The 24,972-nt window shown below is 45.2% G+C and overlaps 1 protein-coding gene across 1 annotated transcript in view; it reads left to right on the top strand.

The window, feature by feature from the left end:
- The window catches only part of FAM114A1 (family with sequence similarity 114 member A1), a 226,055-nt gene that overhangs the window by 105,351 nt on the left and 95,732 nt on the right, over positions 1-24,972 (top strand). Inside the window, exon 8 of the mRNA XM_086963982.1 lies at positions 23,995-24,118. Within this exon, the coding sequence (XP_086820108.1) occupies positions 23,995-24,118 (124 nt within the window). The remainder of the gene's footprint in view (positions 1-23,994; positions 24,119-24,972) is intronic.

The raw sequence follows: 24,972 nt of genomic DNA, 5'->3' as shown, positions 1-24,972 counted from the left end.
CCAGGCAGGCAAGGGTGCACTAGTAAGACTGCGCTGCATCAGGGACCAGACCTGCTGCGCCGTGTGTTGCCTGTTAGACTACATGGCTATACGCCCGGCTGGGGATGGACCCCTCATTAAACACCAAGACGGGTCTCACCTCAGCAGATTTCAATTCAAAGCGGTCCTGCGCACCGTGCTCAGCAAGGCAGGGCTGCCAACCGCAGGCTTCGGGTCCCACTCTTTTAGGATAGGGGCAGCCACGAAAGCCGCACAACAGGGCATAAGCGAGGCAGGGATTCAGGCAGTGGGAAGATGGCGGTCAAGGGCGTACCGCACATATGTGAGGCCCCAACTAGTATAGGACAGCGAGACTGGCTAGGGGCTGGGGGGAAGAGGCGCGCCACCAAGTGACAGATTGTATGTCCTCTCCCCAGCAGGGCAAAGACTGCAGCTAGTGTGGGTAGTGGGCCACTCCTACATAAGCAGGATGCACAGCTGGTGGCGAGAAGGGGGCCACAAGTAGGAGGGGCAGCCAGTGGATACATGCTTGCGGTGGTACGGCCGACCCGGGATGAGATGGGACCAGCTCCCAGCGACCCTGATGGAGCTGCTGGGGGAAGCGGCCCGGTGGCCGGTTGTACTGATCATCCACCTTGGGGAAAAACGACCTGGCCAGGTTAGGGAGGCGAGCCCTCCTCCACGTCATCCAGAGGGACCTCACGGAGGCTGCCAGAGCCTTCAAGCACACGACGGTGATCTGGTCGGAGCTAATCAGCCGAAGAGAATAGCGAGGCGCAGAATCCGCGAAAGCAGTCGAGAACTCACGGAAGAAGTTGAATCTCACCGTGAGCAAATTCTACAGGACCAATGGGCTGGAGGCAATCAGGCACGGGCTCATCCACACAGGCCGACCAGAGTTCTACGCACGGGACGGAGTGCATCTGTCCAAGGCCGGCATGCAAATGTTCTGGAGCAATCTGTGGGGCGCTATGGCCTTAGCAGGATGCAGTTAAGGCGAGCTAAGGGAAGGGGGAGCCCCCAGGAAAACGGAAGCCACCCTGGCGGCGTGGCGAGAAACAACTGGGACAATGGTTGGCACAGAAGCACACCGGAGGGCGGTGTGCTGAGACAGGACCACTTGCCTTAAGATGCCTCACGGCTGGGCGAGGGGACCAAAGGACAGCGGGTAGGACCGTTCACCTTACGATGCCTCACGGCTGGGTGAGTCGGACTACCAAGAGGGGTAGCAAACGGAGACAGCGCTCGCAGCTCAGCCCCCGCCGGTTGGCAGGGCACAACAGGAGTCCAACAGGCAGCGAGTTGGGCCTAACTCCGGGACAAAGCTACACCACCCCTCCTTCAAGCCGATATCAAAGTAATATGTACAATATGTCATGCCACACTGCCATCGACAGTCGAATAAAGGGGTACTGAGTACCCAGAATTGATATGTAACCCTAATAAAAACTGCGGCCAACAAATGACCACAACAAGAACGTGTATGTTGGCTTATTTGCAAAATAAGGTGCAGGGATCAGAGGGAACACAAAGGGGGAGAGTGGGGCCAGTGCGGGAGTTATCTCGGACCTTCGTCCAGGCAACTCAACTGCGCCAACGTGGGCGAAAATGTTAGGAGCTGCGAAACTGCTGACAATAGTTAAAGCGCTGCATTTTGCTGTAGTTGGGAAAAAAAGGATTTTTAAATGTTGATTTTGGGGAGCTGCAGCACAAATGAAATCATATGTAAACATATAAGATGGGTACGGAGGAATTGATATCGTATTTATTTTAACATAGGGCACAATCAGCTACCCTAACATTAATATATAATTCTACACAAACCTTTTATCTAAATTAATTCAACATAAATATATGCCATGGGACCGATCTTAGACCATAAATCATTCCAAAAATTCATAGATACAAAAACATACAAAAATACATATACATTTAACAAATGAAGAAAAAGTATATATAAATGAAACCCTATATTACCAAAACCCAAACAGGTTATTTGATGACTAGTGTTCACACATTAAATCTGGGTGATACACTCAGAGGTAGTCTTTACAGTACCTGAGGTATAACACCTCTGTGTGCTGACGTTATTACAGTACCACTTTTAGATTTTAATAGAGACTCCTCTACATGAAGATGTTGACGCAGACGTGTTTCAGCCTTCAATTTCTTCTGGCCTCTTCAGGACAAGGGCAATGAAACCAATCTATGACATTAGCATACGAAGCAAAGGTTTGCACTGAAAGCACCTTCTTCAAAAGGGGACCAATCCCTGAGTCCAGAAAACCACACTCGGGTTGAACCTCAACCCGAGGTGCTATCACCTCTATCGGTGATAGCTGTGTGCTCCTAACGAGCCTTCGTATCCCTCATACAGACACCGTTTCCAATTGGTGAAGCAGTATGCAGCAACAGAATTCTCGGTCGTCCCCTCAATGGCGTTTCCACGTGTGCCGCTGGAACAGAAGTGCTGCTCACGTAAAGCGCTCCAATACCTTACGGTCGGGTTCGCGCTACAACTACAAAGTGCTAATAACAAGCCGAGCCACCCCTGCCTATTTATGAACACCTGGCCTTCTAGTTACCCCCAGGTTAACTTCAGACAAACAGAAGCCGGGTCTTCTGAAGTAAACAAAACTTCTGCTGATGTCCGTCATGTCTGCAGGGACTGTAGGGATCTCAAAGCTTCGTCCAGGAAACACAACTGCGCCAACGCGGACATGTAGGGAAAGCGGACGAAAATGTTAGGAGTTGCCAAAGTTAAATAGTTAAAGCGCTGCATTTTGCTGTAGTTGATGAAAAAATAAGGATTTTTAAATGTTGATTTTGGGGACCTGCAGCACAAATGAAAGGCGTGTGGCTTCCATGTTAAATTTGCAGCGCATGTGGCACATTGGAAAAAAATATATAAAAAGTTAAAGTGCGACGTCCCTAGCCTTAGCGTCGTTTGCTCAAATAAACAGATTTTTTTTCTATGGTACTAACAAAGCTTCTACCGTTGATTGCTCAAAATATAACTTTGCGGAAAATTTCCCACGAGCAGCCATCTCTTTTCTATTAAAAATACTAATTTCCTTTCATACAGTTTGACTTGAAGGTGTATGCCTACTGCATTTTTGTCTTTCCTTTGTTATATGTTTTGCACCTGAGGATCGCAAGGACTACCAGGGCAGGCCCACCACCTGGCCACTGACACACAAGTGGATGTGAAATATCTTACCAGAATCAGCTGGCACTGCAAGCTAAAACAGAGCCTAAAGTCTACCAAATCATACCAGCACTAATAAGGACTACCAGGCCTACAACCTGCCAGCACTGGGCCTCATGTCTTGTTGCCTTGAGCCTGCTGGTGCTACTCTTGAATACGGGCCCCCCTCATTGACACTTTTCTGAACTCTTTTATGGCAAATACTGCCAGGGCGCAGAGGACATTATATATCCCGCCAGGCCTATATTGCATAGGAGGGGCATGTTCCCACTGGTTCACAGGCCTAGGCACCACATCACACCTCTTCCACTTTTATTTTGTTCAGGTCTGTGTGATGAAGGATAAAGGATCTGACCCATCCCCAGTGGCATAACAAATATTGAGGAGCCCCCCACTGCAAAGGACACAGAGGGCACCCCCCCCCCTACCCCTGCCCACCACCTAGCACTTTTGCAGAGGTGGCTCCCTGAAGCTCGGGGCTTTTGTTACTTTATTGGCCATGCCAGCCAGTTCCTTAATGCCTGGCTGCTCCATAGGACCTGTTTCTGAATTTGCATAAAACTGTGGAAACCACTCCGACCCACAACTGAACATCGAGGTGTAATGGCTGGATTTTCTGAGTAGGTGGGATCAGCCCCCAGGGGCCCCTCCAACCCAGCCAGAACGTAATCACCTTCCCTCCTCAGGACCACCTATCCAGGCACCTGGTACCTACCTGAGGATGGGGAACTCGCAATATACAAGCTCATATTATCAAAAACACCACTAAATCTATAGGGATACTAAGAATACTCACTGATTACTAGGGATATCCATACCCTACACCACACTTATTTACATCAGTTGGTCTCGCGGCCACTCAGACCCAGACCGGTCTACCCTAGGGCAGATATTGCGCACAATCCGGTGCGACTACACATGGGCCTGCAGAACCCAATGCTCCCGTTTCCAAACGCTCAACAATCCTGTCGAACTCCACGTCAGTACTCCCCCCTGACGCTCTCACTTATTCAAGCCACAATCCAGTGGGTATCCACACTGGTTCGACCCCCCAGTGCTCTCATTAACGCCGCATATCAACGACGACCACATTCCTATGAACACCTATACATATATATATATATATTGGGAAGTCTCTTCACTAAGGGTCTGCTACTACAATATTAGGAGTTAGCCAATTAATATCGTGTGCTCCCTATTCTTGGCATCAAAGGTCCACTCACTCCCTATTTATGTGATCACCACTTACCTGATTGGGATTACTCATCCATTCACGTGCCTAGCACTCACCTAGGAGCTACATTTACCTATATTGACCAAAAATATGAAGCGCATGGCAGTTCATTAATAAACTGGGGGTCTCTTTAATCACAATAATATAGATACATATACAGATCTGACAAAGACTATAGGTAAAACACACCGCTTGAAAGAGAAGGATTACACATAACAGGAACACTCCGCTGAAAGGGAAAAGATTAGACATAAAGTGTAAGTGTCACTAATTCAGACTACCTCACCTATTAGAAGGAAGATTTCTCTCTCTCTGCCTCTGGTGGGATTAGGGCTCTCTCTCTGCCTCTGGTGGGATTAGGGCTCTCTCTGTCTCTCCCTCCTTCACCACATCACCACGCCTCTGGTCCAATTGCTCCAGCTGACAGCCTTCTTTGATGCTCTCTGCACTGCTTTCTCTCTCCTCATCTTCAGCAATCGTCTGCCTTCTTTCTCCATTTAAGAACTGCACTCTATTCTGCAGCTCTAGCAGACATCCTCTCTCTCTCTGCAAGCTGTTCTGTGCTCCAAGCTGTTCTGAGCACCACGCTGCACTGCGACTGAACTGAACTGCACACAAGCTGGAATGAACACTCCTCCTCTCCTGTAGCTTGCTAATATGGATTCCTCTCCCCTCATGGAAATTTCCAGCAGAGGGCTGTCTCTTACCGAATTCCTGTGCCAGCTCCCAGGCTTCCACGCAACCGCAGTGGCCATCTGCTTGTTACGTCTGGGCCCAAGAGAAAAACACATTCTTCGGATAAGAAGCGGTCCTAACTGGATCTTCCTCTAGCACAACAGCCTTAACTATAAACATTGCCTTTGCCCTGAAAAGTCTCTCAGCTTCATCAAAATGGAGTCCCTTTAGCTCTAGGCCTGTAGGCCTGAAAGGGGTGAAATGCTCCTTAGCTCTGTCAGAATACCTACATAAACCATACCAATATGTCTAATATGTCAAAGCCAATAGGCAATAGACAGGTTAAAGTCAAGAATAAAGGCATATTAAGCAGCTATCCTCTTCTAGGTCTGGAAAAAGGGCTTAAAAGGGCCAACACAGGCTAAGAATACCTATACTAGATGCGAGCAAGATTAATGATCTATATCACTGCTAAATAAAGCCAAAAACTCTGCCATTACATTGCACCCTAGATCCTTATCTTGCGAGCATCTTATAAACAACAACAACCATCAAAACAAACATCAACATAATCTATCCAACATAGGCTAAAAAATACCTATCCTAGATGTGAGCAAGATTAAGATCTATATCACTGCTAAATATCTCTGCCATCCACCCTTAGATCCTTATCTTGCGAACATCTTATAAACAACAACATCTAGATAAACAAACATCAACATAATCTATCAACAAATCAAAACCTAAAAAACTCCCTAAAAACAATGACAACTTAAGGAAATTCCACCTGAAACTCAATTGTAGGAAATAGAAACCTAAAAACAAATCAAAGCACCCTTGACTCGAATGCTGAAACATATCTGATAACAACAGAAACTAACCAAAGCATCCTCAAACTAAATGTGCCTCAACTTCTAATGATAACTGGTGAAATCTAGTGATGTAGGGACTTATGTGTTGAATGAAAACAGCAAGGGGCCTAAATGGGGCCTACTTCGGACAACTTAAGAACTAAATGTGTTTCAACTTCTAATGAGAAAACAAGAAAGGGCCTAAATGAGCCCTACGTACTATAGGCAACTTAAGCTAATGATGACTCATGAAACTATTGGTGTAGGGGCTTGTTTGTGGGATGAAAATAACAATAGGCCTAAATGAGGCCTACCTGCTGACATTTGTCAATTTAAAGTGAAATCTGAGAAATAAACATGACAAACTGTGTCAAGGTTTGGGCAAACATTAATACATAATCATACTAAAAGACACACCACCCAGAACCATCTAAATTTTAAGGTAACCACCCTTTGATCAATCAAGGTGAAAATGCAAGAACAGTAAAAAAAACTACAACCCCAGTTCAACAAGATAACTAGTGTAACATCAAGCTTAAATCACACAGTGGAGCACATGTGTGCGCCATCATTCAAAAAAGTCCTTCATTGGCAAAAACTGTTTTGAAGAAAACAGAAAAACTATAATAGGTGACATGTTTTTTGCTTTAAAAAGTGGGGCCTGCTTGTCCAAGGGATTATGCATCAAAATACATGTATAATTCTGTCCCAAATAAAACATATTTGTGTAATTCTTTTTTTTTTTAAAAAGTGGGGCCTGCTCGTAGAGATGTGAACAAAAGGACGCAGGCCAAGGTATTAAATAAGTTAGTCCAAATTCTTCAGTGTAGGCCACCACCCTGCATCTTCGGTATCCAGACACTTCCTCCAATGCGGCCATCCATCACCCTTCCGATCTGGTCTGGTCTGGTCTGGTCTGATTCCATCATCCAAAAACAATAAACTAAAATAAGAACATGAAAGTAAAAAGCTAAAATAATAAAGGGAGTGGGAGGGGGACGGACCCACACAGAACCACAACCACAGCAATCCTAGAAACAAGAGAACAAGTATCATTATTCTTGCAAAAATAAAATTTTCCATTTAAAAAGCACCCCGGGTGCCTTTCAGTGTTGGGAAAAAAAAACTCAATTAATTAAAAACAGGTTTCTAAAGTCAAGACATAATTAAAATCATATATGTATTATTATTAGTTTGGGCAAAATCTAATTGTTTACATACACAGGCAGAAGGGCCTATTTCATACACTAATCCTTCATGGGACAGCCCCTCCCTTCAGAGCAGGAGCCATGCTACAGTGTGACGCTACTTTGGACTACCGCCAAGTGATGAGCCACTCAGCCTCAGCAGGGCACTGCAAGCCTCCCATTTCCCTGATCAGAGAGGCCCGCCCAGGCTCACTACGACTAACTAACACCAAGGGAAGAGCCAGGTCACCCCGCCCTTAAATAAACAAGCCGTTCGCGGAAGAAAATTGAACTGTAGCCAATCATAACAAACTGGGACGTGATCGAAACTTGCAGAATGAAGGCACAGACCAGCTGGTCTGCCAAGGTCGAAAAACAAATTCCTTTTGCCTGTTCTCATGGCCTGATTCTCAAACTAACGGAAGCTAATATTAAAAAAAAAAATTCTGTTACAGTGTACTGCCAATTAAAAGCTGCAATTTCTAAAAAGACTTTTGTCTGACTAATTCAGCTAAAGGTAAGACACTTAAAATATGGGCACTTATTTAGAAAGGGGCAACTCAGTTTTGCACACAAAATTATACATTCTGCATTTGGGATAACATTTTACATTACAGTGTAATTTAATATGCAGGCCATTCAAGCCAGCGTAATAAAAGGGCCACATTCACACACAGAGAAACAACTAATTATTTTCTAACTGAGTTGGTTCACATAATAAAAAAGGTTTTACTGACACATTTATAAAAGCATACATTTTAATTTACATTTGGGAAAATAATAATGTTACATTTTAACACTTTTTTTTTTTTCAAAGGCACATGGTTGCATTCCACTAATTAAAAGCACATGTTACCACGCGCTGTCGGGCAAGATTTATTATTCTGAATCTGTGAGCACTGCAAGCAGCACATTCCTGTCTAGATGGAAACCCCTCACAGAAATAATTAATGAAAACAGCTCCGTAGCGTGCACTCTAACGGGCTATCTTTTTAACATTTCACTCATTTTAAAAGAACACAGCTTTCCCCGTAACCAGACTGGTCGATTTATAACCCCATCAGTTCCAAGGCAAACCCACACAAAAATTCGTAGACGCATTTCAAAAGGAATGTGAAATGAACAGAACCCTTCTCAAAACACAAGATGTTACCTTTCCGTCAAGAAACTGACAAAGCACATAGGCAGACCAAGGAATCAAAAAAAGTCAAAATCAAACCATCAAATAATCCACTGACTTTTATAGTCAGGTCAGATAACCATGCATGTTGACAGCATGTAAAAAATAAAGACTGCCATCTCAACTCAAGATATTAACCCTTTGGCAGCTCAAGCACAATCATTTCCCAACGTCCATGGATACATGGGAAAATCATGATCACATTTCTTCACGTTCACAGCTAACGTGTACACATATTTTCAAAAACGTTATCCCCAAGCACCCGAGAGAGATCCAGCTCTCTCCTGCCAAACGTAATGAGAACATGCCCTGTCCAAGCCATGACCACATGGCGCTATTCACAAGCCATATTTACAAGACAAGCCTTTCACAAACAACATTTCCAAGGCGCAATGCACAAGGAACACAGCAAAATAACATAAGAACATGCACCTCACAAGCCACATCAAAATGGCGCTATTCAAAAGCCATATTTACAAGACAAGCTTTTCACAAACAATAAATCCAAGGCGCAATGCACAAGGAACACAACAGATTAACATGAGAACATGCACCTCATAAGCCACAATAAAATGGCGCTATTCTAAAGCCATATTTACAAGACAGTAAACAAACTCAAAAAACGACACGCTTTTCACAAGGAATATATCCAAAGCACCATTCACAAGCAACACAGCAGATCAACATGAGAACATGCACCTCACAAGGCACAATAAAATGGCGCTATTCACAAGTCATATTTACAAGGAGCTGTATTCAAAAAACTCCACAGATCATATTAAAATGAACACATTTCACATTGCACAGCATAAGCAGATGCAGCAAGCAATTTAATGGGCAATTTAAAAGCACTTTTTACACACATTTATACAATTGGACCATCACAAAGATGTAACTGGCTTCCTCATGTAATGCCATCCTTTAACTCTGACAATTTAAACACCAAGATGAAAACCATTCCTTCCACCCTGAATAAGCCAAATGCCATGATGTAATGCAATCTCCTCACGCTGCAACTGTTCAAGCCTATAGATCTAACAGGCTACATAAACTGCAACATTACGCCAGATGGAACCAGCGTTCAGGGCACTCCCTCAAAACACATGGGAAACTCTCTAAGCACATGGTCAGGACACACAGGATAGGTAAACTGTTCTACTACGCCAGATGTTATGGCGTTCATGGCACTCACTCACAACACATGGGAAACAATTTAAGCACATGGCCAGGCACACAGGCTTCGTAAACTGTCCGACTACGCCAAAATGTAATGGCGTTTATGACACTCACTCACAACACATGGGAAACAATCTAAGCACATGGCCAGGCACACAGGCTTCGTAAGATGACGACTACGCCAAAATGTAATGGCTGGATTTTCTGAGTAGGTGGGATCAGCCCCCAGGGGCCCCTCCAACCCAGCCAGAACGTAATCACCTTCCCTCCTCAGGACCACCTATCCAGGCACCTGGTACCTACCTGAGGATGGGGAACTCGCAATATACAAGCTCATATTATCAAAAACACCACTAAATCTATAGGGATACTAAGAATACTCACTGATTACTAGGGATATCCATACCCTACACCACACTTATTTACATCAGTTGGTCTCGCGGCCACTCAGACCCAGACCGGTCTACCCTAGGGCAGATATTGCGCACAATCCGGTGCGACTACACATGGGCCTGCAGAACCCAATGCTCCCGTTTCCAAACGCTCAACAATCCTGTCGAACTCCACGTCAGTACTCCCCCCTGACGCTCTCACTTATTCAAGCCACAATCCAGTGGGTATCCACACTGGTTCGACCCCCCAGTGCTCTCATTAACGCCGCATATCAACGACGACCACATTCCTATGAACACCTATACATATATATATATATATTGGGAAGTCTCTTCACTAAGGGTCTGCTACTACAATATTAGGAGTTAGCCAATTAATATCGTGTGCTCCCTATTCTTGGCATCAAAGGTCCACTCACTCCCTATTTATGTGATCACCACTTACCTGATTGGGATTACTCATCCATTCACGTGCCTAGCACTCACCTAGGAGCTACATTTACCTATATTGACCAAAAATATGAAGCGCATGGCAGTTCATTAATAAACTGGGGGTCTCTTTAATCACAATAATATAGATACATATACAGATCTGACAAAGACTATAGGTAAAACACACCGCTTGAAAGAGAAGGATTACACATAACAGGAACACTCCGCTGAAAGGGAAAAGATTAGACATAAAGTGTAAGTGTCACTAATTCAGACTACCTCACCTATTAGAAGGAAGATTTCTCTCTCTCTGCCTCTGGTGGGATTAGGGCTCTCTCTCTGCCTCTGGTGGGATTAGGGCTCTCTCTGTCTCTCCCTCCTTCACCACATCACCACGCCTCTGGTCCAATTGCTCCAGCTGACAGCCTTCTTTGATGCTCTCTGCACTGCTTTCTCTCTCCTCATCTTCAGCAATCGTCTGCCTTCTTTCTCCATTTAAGAACTGCACTCTATTCTGCAGCTCTAGCAGACATCCTCTCTCTCTCTGCAAGCTGTTCTGTGCTCCAAGCTGTTCTGAGCACCACGCTGCACTGCGACTGAACTGAACTGCACACAAGCTGGAATGAACACTCCTCCTCTCCTGTAGCTCGCTAATATGGATTCCTCTCCCCTCATGGAAATTTCCAGCAGAGGGCTGTCTCTTACCGAATTCCTGTGCCAGCTCCCAGGCTTCCACGCAACCGCAGTGGCCATCTGCTTGTTACGTCTGGGCCCAAGAGAAAAACACATTCTTCGGATAAGAAGCGGTCCTAACTGGATCTTCCTCTAGCACAACAGCCTTAACTATAAACATTGCCTTTGCCCTGAAAAGTCTCTCAGCTTCATCAAAATGGAGTCCCTTTAGCTCTAGGCCTGAAAGGGGTGAAATGCTCCTTAGCTCTGTCAGAATACCTACATAAACCATACCAATATGTCTAATATGTCAAAGCCAATAGGCAATAGACAGGTTAAAGTCAAGAATAAAGGCATATTAAGCAGCTATCCTCTTCTAGGTCTGGAAAAAGGGCTTAAAAGGGCCAACACAGGCTAAGAATACCTATACTAGATGCAAGCAAGATTAATGATCTATATCACTGCTAAATAAAGCCAAAAACTCTGCCATTACACGAGGCTATACACCACTTACCTGCTCAGACCCCGATAAAGGGCTGAGAAGAGACCACTGGCTAACAAGACCATTGGCGGCAAAGGGAAAAACAGATAACAAGCAGAGCAAGCTTCCGTCTGAGCAGCAGCAACAGTCAGGATCATGATCCAGGTAACACTCACCTGCCTCCGATTTACTGATGGCGACATCCTCACAGTTGGAACCAGACATAAAATCGATCCTCTTGGAGATGAAAATCAGCCTTACTGAAATTGGTGCACAAATCGACCATCTAAATGCGCAAATGGTTCTGGTGTAGGATAGACCAGATAAAAATGGGCTCTGCCATAATGAAGTTAAGACCAGGATTTCGACCCTTGGGGAAGAGCCCCCTACCACTAAAGCTACAGTGTGCCATCTTGAACACTGCAGGTGATAGCCAAAAATGAGGTCTTGGAATTGCAAAGAAACAACATCCCCATAGTGGGACTCCCAGAAACCACTAATAGAGACATGTTGAACTATTTATTGAGTCCTTGCTGGCAGCAGTTTTTACCCGAGAAAACTTCTCTGACATTCTGGTGGTGGAACGAGCTTACAGATCCTTAGTCCCCAAATGCCGGTTGGGGCCCCGCCGCTGCCGATTGGATTATCATGATCCTGACATTGCTCTTTGCCTGGCAAGGGAGAAAAGCATCTGACATACCAGGGCTCGGACATTTCTATCTATCCTTACTTTACTCCAGCTATACAGGAGGCTTGCGAGGCGTTTGCTGAACCACAGAAGATCCTGCGAGAGAAAAACATCAAATATGCCATGCTTTACACGGCCGACCTCTACATCCACGAGGATGACAAATTGCACGTATATACCAACCCTAAAGAGACATTAACATTTGCTAAGAAGGCAAATGTATTGCTAGACAAGCGGCCTGCCCTACCAGGCAAGACCTGCATCTCATAGACCTCGGGAACCGATGCACTAACTGAGACTAGGCGGATAGTGACTCAACATGAAGACCTCCTACACCTGGAACAGCAGCCGATGAACTACAATGTAAAATGACTACTGCCTTTATGGGGTGGTATGATTTTTCTTCCCCCTTGTACTACCAACACCGGGCTATTATAATTTACGCAGTACTGGCCATGATCCGATAGCATTTCATTTCCACATAGTACCGGCTGGAGGAAGAAGCCATCCTCCACTAGGAGTGAGGGTATGCTTTGGTAACACCCCTGAACACCAGAGCATTGTGCTCTCCTTGTAATGCAACACATGGAGCGCCCTCGGTGAACTTGCAGATTGTCGACTTCACTGAGTGTAAATCAAACATTTAGGTAAAAAGTCAGAAACCTGGCAGCACATTTTTTACAGTGAAGGATTTTAAATACCTCCAGGGTGGGTTGAATAAACTGCTATGTGCCATGGTGTGATGTGTCTTTCTGCAGTGTAGGAAGGTTACCGGTCTCTACACTGCTCTATGTAAGAACATTGTTGAACCTACTGTGCAATGCAGAACTGTGGGCAACAATATTCACCACCTTGATGCTACACTTCTTGGCTTCGGAGGTAAGTCTCCATGCACAGCAGCAGCAGAACATGTTTGTGTCCATTTCCAGCTGCTTGGGTTTACAGACCAGATGGCAGCTGTGGCAGAGGTTCCTTGTATGCTATTAATCCTGAGACACATCTCTCCATCCCCCACCCCCCATTTCCACCCACCCCTCCCCTTTGGTCCCGCTGTGTACCATCTGCAGCTTACTGTTTCCTATGAGGCTGTAGAGTGTAGCGCACACGGGGCGCGTAAGGCGCAAGGTCTACTGCCAGGCTAATCTCCCCTAACCCACCACCTTGGTGGAACATTGTTCTGTACGATCCAGAAAAGGTGCTATTTCCACATTCCCCCAAATAGCATCCAAATTCTTGCACAAGGTAAAATCCACTACTTGGGTGTGGTGACTTACCAGAGAGGGGTGGGCGGTATGTGTGTGCACTTCTTATTTGCCTCCTCTTGTGATACAGTACAGATATCATGAAAATGTGATGACGCGTATGAATCAAACTGCAATACTAAGTAAATAGTGTATTCAATTATCATTTACTTGTGTATGTTTTGCAACATCTTGCTTATTTTCTCATTTGATGCTATTGCCTATCCAGTGTTTGTTAAAGATTTATCACAGAGGATGTTACAAAAACGCTTTTTAATACATTGTATGACACATCATTATGTACGTTATCCCCAAGATACGTAACCGCCTTGAATTTCTTTGTGAAAGTCCATTAACTCAATTTAATGAGGGATATTTAAATGTTCAGTGCCTTTGCGTATTCCATCAGCACTTAACTTCCACTGTCAAGGACTGATCTCCCTTTAGACACACAAGTAATGTGATCATCAGCCGAAATCTTTAATAAGCATTACTGGAGCCCATTAAAGTGCCATCTAAACCGTCATTTAAATGCCTGTTTTATGACATTACAGCTGGCATTTCAGCGAAAAAGACATTCAACTTTAATTTGTTGCATATATTTATCGATGCCTAGTGTATATATAAAAAGATGCAAACGGGCTTAGAAATGCATCACGCTTATTGCATTGATTGTTAATATTTTTTTCTGGATAGTAAAGTTTAAATTTAGATTGTGTTTTAAATCGAAGTATTCTGCAGTTAATGACTTGGCCCAAAGAAAAGTGATACTTATTAAACTGAAAGATATGTTCTTTGTCGTAGAGACGTCATGCATGGTAAATGTTATACGCTTGTTTAACACTTTAATAAGTTAAATAGCTTGTCTCTGTTTAGATTCATTGAGAGTTCTCTCTTAGCAACTACAATAGCTGCATCAAATCACACAAATTGTCATGTCATCACAGTCGGTCAAGTAAAAATAATTTTTGGTGCAAGGGTTTGAAAAAAGTTTTTTTTTTAACACCATCAAGTGCCCATTTTTGTGCATAATTGAATTTCACCCAAGACTAGCGTAGTTCATGGGCAGGGGTGGATTCTCTTCTTGAACTGCAGGGGCAGCAGTGACATATATAACCAACTGAGATCTACAGAGAATGGGCTTGCGCCAAGATTGTGCAGGATGAGGGAAGATGCATTAATACTGGTTCGTCTGTTTCATCATCCCATAAAGTGCAGTCCAGGATTCCCCCGGTAGAGTATACCAAAGTCCTTTCCTTACAACTAACCCCCCCCCCAGACAGAGAGTCAAAGAGAATTGAAGCATTCAAGAAAAATGTGTTTTCAACTGCCATCCTAGCCCTCTTGGAAATCAATGCCAGTTGTTTTCAACTTTATCGACAGAAGAGTGAGTTCTTGCTGGCAGTCTCTGAGGGAGTTTGGGTAAATCTAGCCCAACACATCCAGGATAATCAGGATGTGGCCAAATGTATTATCCATTCTGGGTTGGATACTACTGATTGCTTAGGATGAGCAATCATCACTAGCGTGGCACTGAGGCGTCAAACATGGATGAGATCCACGAACTTCTCTAGTGATGTGCAAGTCTCACTGATGATATACCATTCAAAGGATCTTGCCTATTTGTCAAGAAAGACAGCTTCACACTGGACTGCTTCAAAGAAATCCAGGCCCCATTTCTTCGCCTCTGTACTCCGACAAAACAGTACCCTCAACAGTTTGGCCCCTTTCAAGAATACTCCAGAGGTTTGGAGTATCAGCAAAACCAAAGCCTTCGCCTCCGTAAGTCCTTTTAGGGTGGGGGCGGGGAGCAAACAGACAGTGTCAAGGTCACCAGAGGCAGCAAGCCTCCTAGACCATGCGGCATCAGCCTCCAAGCTGCTTTAGTTTGGCGTTAGTGGTTTACAACCACCCTGTGCGGGGTAGGATCAGAAATTTCCAAGAGTAGCAACATATAACATCCGACAGGTGGGCCCTTTAGATCATTCAATGGGGCCTTGCCCTGCTATTCCTTTTCGGCTAGCTGCATCTTCCTCCACATCAAAGCAGCTCTCTGAGGAGCGCCTGTGCATCTTGCTTCAAGAGTGTAAATATATAATTAGTTTTTGATATAATCACAAATAAATAGATCTATTTTTATAATTTGATATTTACTGTCTTTGGGTTTACTATTATGTTTCCCTTTGTGAGTGTTGTGAATGAAAACATGGCTCTGAGTGTATGTGAAAAGAGGAAACATTGGTGTATGTGGTGAATTATTCAGATGAACTTTAAAGTGTAGTCCAAAGAAAACCTTCTCTTTTTTGAAAGTATAAGGAAACATCATATTACGAGTTCCTGCCTGGACCCATTAACAAGGGGTTGTGTTAGTTTCAGTGGGAGTTGTGGAAGAACTGCTTCAAGCTGCAAAATAATAAAATAAATTTAGGCAATGCAACACTTCATATTCATCAACCGAAAATCCAATTGCTTGATTAATGAGAGAAGTGAATGTAATTTGTTCAAATCTTTTTTGGAATACTGAATTGTATCTATGAGCTAATCATAGTTGTAAACATCCCCAATCCAATTGTTGTTGCCTGATTTTAAAACTGTGAGTTTGAGGGATAGGCCAGTTGGTTAAGTCAATAACTGGAGAGACATTAGTGCCCTAGCCGACCAAGCTATATCAAAAAGGAACGGAACTTGTCATGTGCAAATTACTGGCCAGTCTACTGCTCATACCATAACATACTGAGCTACCTTACCGAGATAGGAACCTTTGAGTTGCAGGTTACATGAGAGCTCTCCAGTTGTCCCATGTCATGCACTTGAGTAGCTCATCCAGTCACAATTATGTTTTTAGGTCTCGCCTAAGCAGCGCATGCACTGTCTCTCCGAGACACGCTGTATCTACTCTGTGGGGTAAGTGCACAATCATTGCTGCCCATTTCTTCCCATTGCTTTCAATTGGTTCTTTGTAGTACCTCTTATAAATGCGTGTTTTTTACTGGTCACTTAGTTGTATTTGTACCTCCTTTCGTTGCTTGGTTTCCTCCCATGGAGCCGTCCCCTGTTACATGTACGCTTACTCTGTGTTTTTAGTATGTGTGTTTGTCGCCGCACTATTTTTTTGCTCTTTTTGGCTCGTTTTCAGGTTAAGAATGCCGACAGAGATGCTCCCATCAAAATGGCCCGCAATTTCGGCATCCTGCTACTACCGCACTCCCTCAGCACTCTAAGCTTGTGATACTCAGGAGTCACTCTCTTCCAATGCTGAGACTTGGAAAGCAAGTTTGGCATCCAACCGCTACTGCACTCCCTCGTCCCCCGTACACTCTATGCTCTTGAAACCTGGATTCACTCTCTTGCAATGCTGAGACTTGGAGCACAGAGTTAAACCACTGTTTGAAATATGCCAGTCTTGAAATACTGCTGTGATGTTTGGCTGGTGACTAATAGAGTGTCCATCTTCAAAGCTCATAAATCTAATTTTTTACTGCGATATTTTTAATTTACATTAGACAAAAATATATACATTTTGTTTCAAGATTTTAAAAAAACAAGCGTTCCATCATGAAGTTGTGACCTTTAGCCTGATCTTACTATGACCAACACCGGGACAGTGCTGTGCCCATGCAAATTGTAGAATTGTAGATTTAGAAATGTTTCTGTACAGCCAGATGCTTCCTCAAAAACAGCCCCAGAGAGCTGAGACAGTTCTTTCCCATCCCTTTCCTCCCCTGTATCGTTTTATAGATCTGAAATCACACAGTCAGGCAGAGAAGCGGTCTGTAGTAGCCCAGTAGTTTTTCCTTCTGAGTTATGATGTCATGTAGGGACAAAATGATTCAGAAAAGGGGTTGGTGATGAACAGAGTGTCTGAATTAAGCAGACCACTCTTACCCAGTCCAAAGATCAGGGCTTGATCCATCACCGTTTGCCCTGTTGCCATAATGCACTGGGCCAGGGACAGACTAGTTTGCATGTAGCCAGGTTCTGATCTGGGATGGTGCAGTGAGCTAAAAAACGGTGATGGATCAAGCCCTGATCTTTGGACTGGGTAGGAGTGTTCTGCTTAATTCAGATACTCTGTCCATCGCCACCCCCTTTTCTGAATCGCTTTGTCCACCATAAGCGTGGAAGGGTATACTCAGATGTGAGTCCCATGCTCACTGCACCATCAGGATTCAAGCAAGCTGGGCCGAAGACGGCTGAAATGCCAGAAACCGGTCCCCCGAAGCTTGTTTCCTTCCCAGTATAAGAATTGGCTTGGTAGTTTGGTCTGCCCTGTTCCCATGATGCACTGAGCCAGGAACAGACTAGTTTGCATGTAGCCAGGTTCTGAGCTGGGATGGTGCAGTGAGCTAAAAAACGGTGATGGATCAAGCCTTGATCTTTGGACTGGGTAGGAGTGTTCTGCTTAATTCAGATACTCTGTCCATCACCACCCCCTTTTCTGAATCGTCATGTAGGGACAGCAACCTTAGATGGTCGGCTTGCAGAAGGGAGAACATGGCTGCAGCGGCGGGGGTGATGGTACCTCAGCACCGCTTATTCTTTCTGTCATTGTTGCATGGAGGTCAGCCTGAAGCTGCTGGTAAGAATACGTGGAGGAGGGATACTTATGATCATCTTAGTTAGAGTGCTCTACGTTTAGAGCTACTCATCTGTATTCGAACCCTTCACGCTAAATCCATTCAGTGCCTACGGTTTACCCCTTCAGGCATTCCAATCCTGCACTCCATACTCTCATAGTCCTTCACCCCCATTTAGCAATTTACATGGTCACTCGTCGGGAGACAAAGCCTCATCCAAGAGCTACTTGGCCACATATCTTCTTTCGTGGATAGCATTCATCAATTTTACTCCTACTTTTCTCCTTACTGTACAGCACCCGGCTACATCACAAGGTACAGCACAAAGACTTTCAATCGCTTTATATATGTATGTTGCGATGTAGGTTTGCATTTGCGCTATTTGTTTTTTTAGGTCTCACACCTAGCGTTGCAGTGTGCAGCAGTGCCCGCGAATTGCAAGACCTCTTGTACGTGGTTCTGAAAGCTGACCACACGCTTGTGCGTGTGGTTTTGCTTTCGTCCGCTGCCATTGGCTTTAGCGTGTTTTTAAAAAAAAGTAAGGCACGCAATTGGGCAAAGGCGGGCGCATGTCCGTCTATGGTCTGCCCAGTACCACCGGTGTCTGTTACGCGCATCAGCGCGGCACAGACAACAGGCTCCCTCACCCCCGCTCCTCTGTGGTGCGCGCACACCACTGGTTTCGATTCCCGCCCCGCTCCTCTGTGGTGCCTGCACACCACTGGTTTTCGAGGGCTTTCTCCTGCCTGCTGTTGGACATGCTCTCCTGTACTGCACGCCAAGCTTGTTTATGTTTGGGAGGGCATGGCGGGCTTGGTGAGGGGCATAGCATAGAGCCTCTTAGATGGTTCTCGGAAGCAGGCCTCCCCCCTCCAAGGCTTCACCCCTCCTCACTGAGTGAAGTGATTTTGTAAGTTAGCAGGTATGCAGGATGCTGAATATAGAATATTAAACATCGATTGGGATTTATTTACAGCTTGACCGCTACTGTAACACGAGCTATATCTGCAAAATAATACTCCTTGTGGGCGCTATAATACTCAGGAAGCCTGTATTTTGGTGTGTGGGCCCTGGCTTGTGGGTTCACTGCTGTCCACCACCCAAACCTGTCAGCGTCCTGTTATTGTTGGTCTGTTGCTGATTTTATTAACGCCAGCAGACCCCAGGTTTTCTGCTCCATCATTCTACCTTCTCCTATTAGCTGGGAAAGTTAAATTGTGCATTTGACATTGAAGGATTGGAGATTTGTAGTGGTGCAGCCCAGCTAGGCTTTCTGTGTGTAGAGAGATCATAAGTGCAGTACACGAAGAGTCTTTGAGCTCACTGACCGGTTACAGTTAGAGGCAGTATTTGCAGATTATTTGAACCTGCAAATCCCGCTTCTGTGTGTATTTCTAAAAACTTTGTACATCAGGTCTCCTGCCTGGATAATAAAATTGCCATTCTTGGATAATTAACCGGCAGAAAGAAAGATATCCATCAATCTGTGGGTGGTGGCACTGCATATCTTTTGAGGGAATTGACTTTCTCACAGGACACAATGATTACTCTGCAGACTTTAGAGAGCCATCATGGGATCCACTGCTTTCCTATATAATCATTTCAATAAAAGTCTAAATAAGTGTGGTTAAATTCAGAATCTGGGTCAGTGGGTTATTGAAAGCACTCCTGCCTCTGGGAACATGCCGTCAAATGTGTTCACTTTGAGGAAATTAACTACACTAAATGCACAGAGAGACAGGCCATAAACACGACCAGTGAGCACTTCACTAGATGAGAGTCCTACTCCAGATATCTGAATGGGGGTGAAGTGACACACTAGCCCAAATACTCCAGCAACCCTCACACTTGCTGCTGAGGTTGTGCCTCAACACACTAGCACAGCTTCGCGCACCGGCGTACGTCTCGTGCCCTCTTGCACCGGCGCACGTCTCGCGCCCTCTTGCACCTTGTGTACCTATCGCGCCCTCACGCAAGCGGCCTCCGGCCGGTTGTTGTGACCCTGGCAGGTGGCTCCTGTCAGAAGCGCTTGTGAACGGAAAGGACAAGCGCGCGCCATTGTTCAGGTGGCGGTGCCGAGCCTTGGAGCTGTGCGGCTCGGTGGTAGAAATCGCCTCTTTTAGAAGTGAGCTCACTCTCGAGGGAGGGAGAGACGGTGCGGGTGCGCCGCAGCAGCCGTCCATTGCTGGCCCAGTTTGCACGAGGTGCATCACATGTGCAGGCGTGGCCCGACTCTGTTCCATGGCTCGGCTTTGGTGAGCAGGGCCAGACTGGGAACCAGAACCGGCCCTGGCAAAGTGCTCGGCCGGCCCCCTCCCTCCTCCGGGAGGAGGAGGAGGTGCGACTGGGCTATGTGCCAGGGCCGGTTTTCGGACGTTTTTGTTACAGGGCCGTTTTTGCAGCATAACGGCCCTGTAACAAAAACGGACCCCAGGGTGCCAAACCCGGCCCCCAACCATGCGGCCCAACGGGGGATTGCCCGGTCCCCGCAATGGTCAGTCCGGGGCTGTTGGTGAGCCTGGGCCTGGACTAATGGACTCCTCCGAACCCTACACCCCCACCAAGCCCTGCTCTGCTGTGTGTTTGGGGCGAGCCAGCACAGCAGCTGACGTCCACCGGCCCTCGCATCATGGACAACACCCGAGTCAACGTGCAAGCTAGCCCAACTCTCGTGACAACCCCTCCATGTATTTCCTTTTGCACAAAGTGTTGGGACGCGGGACAGTGCCTAGCTACTGTGCACACAATCTACCCATGGGGACCTGGCGCTCTCACATGTGTTTAGTGTTCGAGATTGGTATGTACAGGTCATGCTTCTCGCAGTCTGCGCCTCCTGTGGCAATTCTGGTGTGTGTACACGTGAGCGGGGCACTATCTGTACGTTAACTAGATATGTTACATATCTACCCCTGGAAGGACAAACGTATGTCTAAGATGTCTGCCGGAGCCTGGCAGCCCGTCCCTCCTGTGGAGCCTGTGTACATTTGAGTGTGACACTATACATGAACTCTCCCTGTAAGGTGTTAAGTAGAGAACGAAGCAGTATTCCTTCATAGTTGTTTATTGCAAGTAAAGCAATGGAAGAACAAGTGGTGCCAGGAAGCACAACTCAACAGCAAAGCAGTCAGATCGTAACTGACTCACATGTAAAAACACTCTTGATGTATAAACAAACATTCTAGAGGCTCGCTCCAACACGAGCCTTAAAACTACATACAATGGATAAAATACGACATAACATAAGGGTAGGTGTCTCTCTCTTAGATGTCTACCAGAGGCTGGCAGCCCGCCCTTCCTGTGGGGCCTGTGCTCTGTGTACATGTGAGTGTGACACTACATATCTACCCCTGGAAGGACACGTCTGTCTCAGATTTCTGTCTGTCTCTGATGTCTGTCGGAGGCTGGCAGCCCGCCCCTCGTGTGGGGCCTGTGCTCTGCGTATATAAGAGTGCAACACTGTCTACACAGGGTCTCCCTCTACAGGGACACGCATCTCTCTCAGTTGTCTGCCAGAAGCTGGCAGCCCGTCCCTCTTGTGACATCAGTGTATTTGCGAGTGAGACACTATCTGTACATGATGTACCACTGGAAGGACATGCGTGTCTCTCAGATGTCTGCTAGAGGTTGGAACACCGCCCCTCCTGTGAGGTCTGTGTACATGCGAGTGTGACACTATCCTCACAGGATCTCTGTTTGCAGGTACACACGGGTATTCACTATTTTCATAAGGGCCGTCCACCCTGCCAAGATGTTGGGCCCCACTGAAATATGCTGAACTTGTCCTGTGTCATTTTCACACACTGGGACACCCTCTGCAGCGCCTGGACCTTGTCGGCTTTCATTCCGAGCAGCAATGTTGAGGCAGGTTCTGGGCTTTTTTATTTTCACCCATAGCTGGGTCAAAGGCCAGGGTCGAAGATAAGTGGCCATCAGGCCTTTTGTCCCAATATGATCCTGGCTAGGTGTTGTCTGGAGCCATACACTTAGATGCAAATGTACCAGAATGGAAACATAGGCACACAGCTGATCACTTCACAGGTACTAAACAGAGGCATGCGTTTGACTTTGTCCAGCCCCTGTTTATAAGAGATGCATGCACGGTAAGAATGTCAACTTTATTGGTCCGTCCCAATTTTTACACAAATAATTTAATGTTCACTATTTTATTTATTTTATAGCGCAATTCATCTCAATGCAGGGTGTCGGAGCGCTTTATACAACCTACATATACATTGACGATAAAGTATGTAGTCGTGTAAATTAATTTACAAGATGTGATACATAAGACAGGGTGATAGGGTGTTGGAATCACATGTCCTTCATAGTTCACTGTGCTATATTAGAAGGATTACAATTTATGAACTGCAAATAACAAAAGGAACTCTGTTGAAAGCAGTAACCCACTCACCCATCTACATAAAATTAAAATCTGTTGTTGGCATGTTACATAATGTGCATTGCAGGAGACATAAACGTTCTATACCACTCTGATTCAAACCTCTGATTAGACCCAGATCCCTCCAGCAAACGTGCTAACCTCCAGAGTTAATATTATTCCCTGAGATATAGCTATGGCACAACGATCTCTGCAGCAGGTGCCTTAACCCCATAAGCGTCTTATTTTAAAATGCAGACTTTACAGCCAATCAAGCAGAACACATCCACTGCCATGTTTCTCCTTGTCCCTCATTTCTTTGTGGCAGTTAAAATATATATATATTAATCTTTTTTTATTAAGTTGTCATTGTCTACTGTAAACTGTGGCTGTTCACTGGCCAAAAGGCTTAGTCCCGTCTTAGTACCACCTTGCCTCATTGTGTAAGCTCCAATGGCCACACCCCCTGTTATGTGCGTTGTTACTCGGTATGCTTCAATCACAGCCTCCGAGCCCTATTTTCTCAAATAGCTTTGTACTGCCTGCTATTGCGGAAGGACACGCACTCTCCTAACGCTTTTGATTTATTTTTATAGCCTGGGCGCCGAATGCATTTGCAATGCAATAGGTCTCGCATTTGCAAGAGTTTACGGTATTGGCATTGTAAATGACAATGCCTTTTATTTATCTGTTTTAAAAACAACACCTAAATAAAAGGCATTGGCATTTACAGTGCTACTAGCTCAAAATCTCGTGTATGCGAGACCTATTGCATTGCAAATGTTTTTTTAAGGGACCGCTTGCATTGCCTCGCGCTTTAATTGCTGAGCAATTTCCTCAAATGTTGTAAGGATGTTAATTCCTGGTACTGTAACTTTGAATGGGAATTAGCCAGTAGCGAGACCGATTGTACTGCAAATGCTTGTTGCATTCTGGTACTGTAAAGTGAAGCAAGGCCTGATCTCTTTTCAGAAAGAGCGCCTATCAAGTCACCCGCTTGCTATGTATTCTGTGGCCTTTCAGCCTACCTCGATCCATTGACGGAAAGGCTCTGCAACCTCGCGCCACTTACACACCAGCCACCGCTGGCTCATGTAGCTTATGTTTATTGCAGGTCAACACATTATACAAATACAAATTTGCACTACATTTCCTGAATCGGTGCCAATGTTTGATCCAATAGCCTTGGACAGGGCATGAAACACTTATTTGGGCTGTGCTATTTTTTTTTATGAGGAAAGCACTTTCCGAAAATAGAAATGACCCTCCTTCTAAGAATAGGGGAGGGTCTTGCTTAAAAAAGCTTTTCTGCAAAGCCCCGAGTGCAGCATATAAAGGGTGGTGTCCTCGTGAAACTAATAATGGCGCAGACTAAAATTACACGATTTTGTCCTGTGGATGCACTCTCGCCACGCTCCAGTTTTAATATGGCGGACGCATCCCTGGATTAGAGTGTTTCCCGTCTTTTATTTCATAATTCCATTTTGCTGATGGATAATGCCATGCCTAGGATTTGCGTTCTGCGTGCTCTGTTAATATTTATTCTCTGATTGAGCGCGTCATTTGATTACCTCCGCTCTGAGGCATGCGGAATTGTATTAAGCGTGATAGCCTTTCAATTTCAGGTCCAGTCGTATTTAACGTCGCTGGAAGGAGATGAGCTGGAAACCGTGAAAGCAGATCTGGTGGCGATCAAGGACATCTTCCTTCAGAAGGAGCTGGAAAAGGAGGCGGAGCCAGAAGAGGCAGGTATGGACCAATCAAGATGTGCTGCAGTCCTTTGTAAATTGGAGGAAGGGCAGCCTTAATGGATGGAAAGAGGGGATGTACTCAAAATATATTTTTTATCGCATGTGCACAAAGCAGATGTGTGTTGTATTGCATCTACTATTTGTTTACTTTCACCATATTTAAAGGTGACTGCAAGCTGTCCATATCTGTAGTTTTGAGCCTACATTTGAAGTTTAGTTCTAAACTTTAAGTGATTCTCAAAAAATCCCAGGAGGCTTCCTGGAGATCTAGACTTCCATCAATACTCCTCTTCATAAAATTGGATTCGACCAGGAGGACGTGTGTGTGTTTCCAGAGTGGAAGCTGCAAGAGATGTGTGAGTGCCAACAGTTCTTTGAGTTTGTGGCTATTTGGCTAATTTTGCAGAATAGCCAATCTTGAAATGCTTCCTGACTCACACGAACACACACTTACAGTAGTTAATAATCCTCAACATTGGCACATTATTACAGTCATAGGTATGCTTTATGTTCGTAAAGTTCAATAAATTCCGATTCTGTGAACCAGGATGTGGAATTTACCATCTTAAAATCTCTTTTTTGAACTCCAAGGTAGCACTTAGGTGAACTAAAAAAATTTGATTTGGGCCTATGCTGGTATAGAGTGGCTTCCAGCTCTATCCCATCCCAAACACACTTGTCCAACACCAACTAATGAGGGGCGACTGGTGTTCATGGGCAAAAGGGGCATTGCCCTGTCACCCTCCGGGGAGAGGCAAGAATATGGAAATAAACACAGAGCCGCTGAACATGAATCACTACTCTGAGACAGTGAGCTGAAACACTTGGGTGAACGCTAGGGAACTTTGCAGA

The sequence above is a fragment of the Lissotriton vulgaris genome, chromosome 3_2 (genome assembly GCF_964263255.1).
Source record: "Lissotriton vulgaris chromosome 3_2, aLisVul1.2, whole genome shotgun sequence".
In the NCBI taxonomy this organism is placed as follows: Eukaryota; Metazoa; Chordata; class Amphibia; order Caudata; family Salamandridae; genus Lissotriton; species Lissotriton vulgaris.
Note: the sequence above shows the minus strand (reverse complement) of the source record. Positions and strands in the feature narration are given on the sequence as shown.